The sequence below is a fragment of the Austrofundulus limnaeus genome, unplaced genomic scaffold, assembly GCF_001266775.1.
Source record: "Austrofundulus limnaeus strain Quisiro unplaced genomic scaffold, Austrofundulus_limnaeus-1.0 Scaffold524, whole genome shotgun sequence".
NCBI lineage: Eukaryota > Metazoa > Chordata > Actinopteri > Cyprinodontiformes > Rivulidae > Austrofundulus > Austrofundulus limnaeus.
The window spans coordinates 316,734-323,341 of record NW_013952926.1 but is presented as its reverse complement, the minus strand read 5'-3'; the positions used below and the strand labels follow the sequence as shown (position 1 = coordinate 323,341).

Here is a 6,608-nt window from a genome sequence, read left to right as displayed (position 1 = left end):
GTTCAGAAGAGCTGTTTATATTAATGAGCTCAGTTGGTAACGCCCTCCAAAAATCTATTGACATTGACTCCACCCTCCAAAGCCAGCGTTTACGTGTGAGACCCAGAGGCAGAGTCGTGGTCTCAGCTTTCTCTTTTTTTTCTCCCCCTCCTCTGCTCTGCGCTCACTCTGCATGCTGTTACCAGAGCAGGGAGCAGCAGTGGTCAAAATACCTCAGAAACTCGAACAAATAGGCTTTAACAAGGCGTTAATAAGCTAAACTATAGAGGTACATGAGAAAACGTGCTCATAACGAATGAAAATAAATAAATAAATTGCGTCCATGCTGATCTCAAACCCTGGTCTCCCACTCTCTAGTCCAACACTCTACCCATTGCCCTATTGGAGGCTTGTTGTAAAATGAGCTGCACATTGCATAACAACACGGTGATGGCTTTTTATACTGAGGAGGAGGAGCTTCACCCGGGGGTTGCTAGGTAAGGGGCTGATCGCAGATCTGGTGGGTTGTCATATGGCTTGTGACATCACAAAATGACGGAAGTATAAAACTTGGCGTTAATACACATTAAAAATACATTTACTTACAGTAAATATGCCCCTGGGTGCATTTTTTGGTCCTAGGACTATTTTTTTTAGGAAGTACATACCCAAAGTTGAGTAAAAAAAACCTTTAAAAAGTGAATTTTGCATAATAGGTCCCCTTTAAAGACTAATAAGAAAAGAAAACGTGCTAAAGTCTGTTCAGTAATCATGACCTCTGTTTTATTAGACGTGGTCGTGTCCCATCTGCCGGGGGATGTGTAACTGCAGTCTGTGTCGTAAGAAGGAGGGCCGCTGTGCCACGGGGATCCTGGTGGGCCTGGCCCGCTACAAAGGTCACGACAACGTCCACGAGTATTTGGAGAGGTAGGTTTCCTGTCAGTCACACGCAGGGATGCAGCAGAGCTAAAAGCGCCGTGATGTAAAAGCCCCGCCCCCTTTTCTCTGTTTCAGTATTCAGAAGCAGCTGCAGTGAACTCCCTAAAGCCCTGATACCTGGAGGGATTCTGGTGGTCCACAGTGACGTACAAACCATTTTACTGCACGTTGTTTTTAGACTTACTGTTTTATCACACTCAAAATGTTCTTTAAGATACGACATACCCTGTGCATGTTTTAAACATATCCTGGTTAGGACTGCATGGGATGCAGGCGTGGGATGCAGGCGTGCTGTTAAGTTGGTTGAGTTGCACATTTTCTGACGTTGGTTTTTTATTTTTTTTGTTAGTTTGTTTTGTGTTCATTCAGAAAAATATGTCTGAATTTGTGGAAACAGAACCTTTTTGTACAAGCATTTTTTTTAAACTAGAAACTCTGCAGCATTCTCATCGTACTACTGTATATTTTAATAAAGGTTTGCATAATTAAAATACTCTGCACTTTTTTTTGTAATTGCCCAGATGTAGTTAAAACAAAATGTTTACATGCATGTATGAGAAGTCAAGATTTTGGTTTTACTTCCATACTTCCTGTTTGCTTTAAGTGTAATGCTACAATTTAATTAGCTCTTTACACATCGTATAGCTGAGGAAACAGCAGGATCAACAAACCTGATTTGTCCCAAGATGATCAGTTACAATTATATAAATGTCAGCCCAATACGCTAGTTATTTGTATTCTAAATTCTATATTTCTAACTCTAATTTATTTTATTTCTTCAAGTGATCACTTTATAAACTTGACTGTGACCCGTCCTTTGAGTCCTTGCTAGCGTTTTTTTTATCTTTTGTTTTTTAAAAAGTTTCTCACAGTTTGTTTCCTCGTCTGAACAATCGGAAAGTTTAGAATGACGAGATTTGATCTCAGATTTTTTTTTTTTTAATTTCTGTCGTCACTCCCGAGGAAACCAGAATACGTAAACCTTTTTTTTTCTCCACGCAAACACCAGAGCTTGCAAGGAAATTTAAGACACACTTTATTGTCAAGTGTTAAGCAGGCAAAAGCATGTTTTTCTGCTTCGAATTTCTTTTTAGTTTTTATTTGACATACCACATTTGTACAAACCAGTTTTAAAAATATCAATAAACTGGAGCCTTTAAGGCTAACCTGACAAAAAACCCATTATCAAATGTCATGGAGACGGACAAACATCTTTTTAGAAAAAGATTTACAAATGAGATGTCACTACAAAATAGAAAAGAAAAGAAAAAAGTTAGTCGTCACACAAAAAAGATTTGAAAACATCTAAAGTCGTTTGGTATCAACCCTTTTTCAGATAAGGACAATAGCTTTTTTTAAAAGTTTTTTTTTTTGCTTTCTTCTTTTTTGTTCTTTTTGTTCCTCCAAAAACACATTATGGCGCAAAGAGAGAGAAAAAGTTCAACTGAAGAGCAACAATCGGGCGTAACGAAAATCAAATAAAAAGCAGCACTACGGCGAAGAACTGAAACATGCTGTACACAAGAATCAACGCACACAAATACGAGTCCAGCGAAAGGCAAATATTACAAATCAAGGATAAATTATAAATTAGCCATACACAGTGGGGTCCTGTGTAATAACAACTCTCGGAGCGAGGCGTTAAAAAGAAAACTGGTTAAATTCTATGAAATAAATGTCGATTTATTTATTTTTTTAAATAAATAAAAAAAAATTACGCACTGAACTAACACAGACCAACATCACCGGAAAATATTATTATATCCACACAGCTAAACAGCCCGACCCTTCTGCCGCTCTCCAACTTTGTTTTTACTTGAACTGCTCCTGCTTTGGCCCCTCTTTACCTCTGTCTGAAAAAGACAGCTTTTAATTGGACGACGGGGTTGAATCAGTCATACTGCAGGTTAGAGRTGAGGAGGGCTTCTCACCAAAGCACAAGCAGCATTAAAAGGATCGTTCAGATCATTTAAAGTGCGGTTCTATGGARCTGTTATGAACAATCAGCATTTTATTTGTTGTAGATATATCTTTAAACATCCCCAGTTTGGAGAAATGGATTCATTTTGAACAGATTTGCGTTCTAAAGGCTACATGGAAATGGCTTGTTTCTGTCTTAAAACAACTTCCACCTAAAAGAAAAATGGTGTCTGGTGTCCATTTCACATTACAGCTGTATTTTTTTTCCTTGAAAACGTCRTCTACCTCTGCTGTCTTTCAGGCCCGAGTTTGACTGAAATAACCTTGTGTTGCAGCTGATTTGGTCGAACCTTGAAAATAACATTATGCACACGCTCGTGAAATCACCACGTCACGGTCAAAGCGTGTGCTGTGAATCACACTCAGCTGCATTCACACCTAATTTAAGCCCAGTATTTGTAGAACTGACTTGATTAAAGCTGTTTTTTATTGTGCTTTGCAAATTGAGTTGGCTCCAAAAAAAATGATCATTACCTGAAAGTTTTGTAAAYGTTTGCTCTGTGGTTCATAAGGATATTTTGCTAACAAAGTCCCAAGTAGTTACTGGCAATATTTTCAACCCAAATCTTGCACATATTCTGTACTCAGGATGTGTTCGGTATCAATCTTAGCTATTAAAAAAAAAAAAAGACTGAATTATTGCTATTTATGGGTTTGATAAGATTGCTTTGTTGTGGCGGCCATCTTGAATTGGCTCTGAAAGTTTCRCTAAAATCCACTTGRTGATTCAGTACAGATAAWTACAGACACAGTAAACATTAATAACTATGTGATGCTAAACAAACCGGGGTGTAAACGTTTATAAATTAGCATCAAAGTGAACTGCTTTGAACATTTTTGAGATTTGAGTTGTTTAAGATGACAAAAAATTCACTTTGGTTTTAGCTAAATTGAAGCTAGCCGTTAGCTCATCAATCTGTTCAAAATAAAACCYGTTTCTCCAAACTGAGCTCACACGAARAGCTATCTAYAACAGGTAAGATATTCTTTTTTCAACCTTTCCACGGAGCCCCACTTTAAAATATCCGACCTATCGCTTTAAGAAACATCAGCGACCGTGCTGCCATCTGACAAAGCCGTTGGTGCGTCTCACCATCTGGAGCTATTTGACGATAGAAAAGAAAAATCAACCGATTGTGCAGCTTGGATGGTAAAGCCACTCTGTGGTTTGTTCAAACGACAGCACCACTTCCTGCGGTCTTCCTGAAACCAGGATCAAACTGGCTTGTTTCGTTAACAAAAACTCCCACCCCGACAATGTAAACATGGTTCCACTAGGATTGTCATTATTGTATTGCTTTCACTACACAAAGTTGCAGAAAGCTAGATTGTTTTTTTTTTTGTTATTTTTTTTTGTCTCTATAGAAACCTTTTTTCCTCTAATGGCCACTGTGCCTCAATAGGAATGCATCATTTTATAAATCTTTCATATGTGCTTGTTTTTTCTACTTTCCCGGTCCTATTTTTTTCTTTTTCTTTTTTTTAAGAATGACCCTCCCCCCCCATCGATCCTCTTCAATTTGTTGACTAATCAAACAAATCAACTCCTGAATCTGATCTGAGGACTAAACCTGAACCATAAATAAAATTTTAGGTAGATCCTGAGCGGGACAGCGTGGGAATACAAACAGGCGCTCATTCGTGTTCACATCTACACACACACACACTGTCCCAAAGCTGCCCCAGCTCTGTCGCCGCTCTGCACCCATCCTGTACCGTGATTGACCTCAGCTCTGTCTGACAGGTATGAAACAGGAACACAACTTTGTGCATAGAGTTAGATTCTGTTAGGAAATGCCTCTCRGTGTCGGATGGTTTTCGATTTACCAGCCCCTCCCCCTCCCTCCCGTCTTGTGCTCRTCTTAGCTCCCTTCCCCCACTGCACATGGAAATTTTATAAATTAATTTCATAAATGCCAAACTAATCTCTTCATAGAGTTTAAATGTTTGTTATAAGTTATTTTACTTTTCCTTAGATTGTAATGTCTATATTGTTTTTCTCAGCTTATATTCATTAGATGAATTTGTCTCCTTTCTGATTTTTTTTAAATGTATGTAAAATAATTAAAAACAACCTTAGAGTCCCTGCAAAAACCTCCAGTAACAAAAGAGGAGGTCGGCCCTTTCCCGTTTGTCTATTCAAACTCCTCCTCCTCCAGGTGGTTGGAGGTGGTGGGCGTGGCGGGTTCTGAGTCCCGCGTGAGGGTTCCCACGGAGACKATCTGCGGGGAGTCGGGCAGGCCCTCGGGGGCGTCGTCCTCCATGTCGTCGGTGGTGATGATGGCCACGGCGGCGCCGCCCTTCTTGTTCTGGTGGGTCTTGATGTGCTTGGAGAGGTGGTCGCTGCGCATGAAGCGCTTGGAGCATTCGGGGCACTCGAAGCGCTTTTCTCCTAAAGGTCGGAGGAGAAAATTAATTTTAAGAAAGTACTAAAAAATAAAACTGATAAAACGCTTTTAGTTTCAGTTTACTGACGGAGCTGTTCCCCTGCAGCTGTGTTTGTTTCTTCTAACCTGTGTGTGTTCTCCGGTGTCTCTGCAGCTCGTCGCTCCGGGTGAACCTCTTGCCACAGAAGATCCAGTTACACACAAATGGCCTCTCGCCGGTGTGCCAGCGCAGGTGGGCCCTCAGGTGGGACGTCTTGCCGTACACCTTCCCGCAGCCCTCCATGTGGCAGATGTGCTGCTTTTTCTTTGAGGGGTCCCCGCTGTTCCTGTAACACACACCTTTAGTTAGTCGGGAGGAAGCTGACTTAATAAAACACAACTGGATTTATTCCCTCGTATTTACATCTCAGTTTTATATATCACTTTTAATAAAATAGAACTTAAAGTTTGATAGAAGCAAGGATTCTCGTAAGTGAGGCTGCAGAAAGTGACAAATGTATTTCCGCTTTCCCCTTTAAAATCTGACACACTTTCAAGTCCTTTAAATGAGATTAAAAGCCAGTCTCCATCCGCACCTTCCTTCTCCGTCCCTGCAGTTTGGACATGAGCAGGCCACGCGTCTGAGCCTYTTGCTGGGCAGCCCCTCTTGGTCCGAAGAACTCTGAACGGAGCCCAGCTGGTCTGGACTCAGGGACGAACTTGAAGCCACATTGCCGACGGTGACGGTCACAGGAGAGGACTGAACTTTGACCCCGTCCTGACCCTGTGGTTGACCTAAAGGATTAATAAAAAGTTTATTATCAGGGTTCCTGCTAGGCCTGTCGCRATAGTCAATAAATCAATTAATTGCACGATAAATTTTTTTGAGGTCGGTAAAAAAAATGAGGACGATAAGTTTCATTTTCCTGCTTGTTTGTTTACTTCATCTCTCTCCCTCCCCGYGCTCCGCTACRCAGGAGCTCAGCTGACTCCTCCCCTCCTGTTTTCTTAGTGTGGGAGGAGTCAACTCTCGCATTAGCGTGAGAGCTCGTAGCAATAACAAACTAAAGAAACGTTTCAAAGCAGAACGTGGCTGCTGCAGTGTCAGAGCACTAGAGCCTGAATTTCGCTGCGGGGAGACACACAGATAGAGAGGAGGAGAATGGGGTGGGGGCTGAAACTCACCCAAACCAGTTTTTTGGGTGTTAACAAAACAACCAAAAAACCTGTAGCTGTCCCAACAACTCATGAGGAAAACTCCGAACTGTCTGCTTTCCTCCCCCGCAGCGCTCTGCTTTGTCTCCTCACTGACTGTCCCCTCCTCACACACACACACACACACAC

General features: G+C 41.2%; 2 protein-coding genes across 2 annotated transcripts in view; one reads left to right on the top strand and one right to left on the bottom strand.

The window, feature by feature from the left end:
• cdca7b (cell division cycle associated 7b) overlaps positions 1-1,409 on the top strand; it is a gene marked incomplete in the record, with an annotated part of 8,322 nt that extends 6,913 nt beyond the window's left edge. Inside the window, 2 exon segments of the mRNA XM_014026090.1 lie at positions 770-906; positions 994-1,409. Coding sequence (XP_013881544.1) covers positions 770-906; positions 994-1,015 — 159 coding nt within the window.
• A 528-nt stretch (positions 1,410-1,937) lies between these two features.
• The window catches only part of sp4 (sp4 transcription factor), a 10,113-nt gene continuing 5,442 nt past the window's right edge, over positions 1,938-6,608 (bottom strand). The window contains exons 5-7 of the mRNA XM_014026089.1: positions 5,861-6,059; positions 5,412-5,611; positions 1,938-5,290 (exon numbers count right to left, since the gene is read on the bottom strand). Coding sequence (XP_013881543.1) covers positions 5,034-5,290; positions 5,412-5,611; positions 5,861-6,059 — 656 coding nt within the window. The 3' untranslated portion in view covers positions 1,938-5,033. The remainder of the gene's footprint in view (positions 5,291-5,411; positions 5,612-5,860; positions 6,060-6,608) is intronic.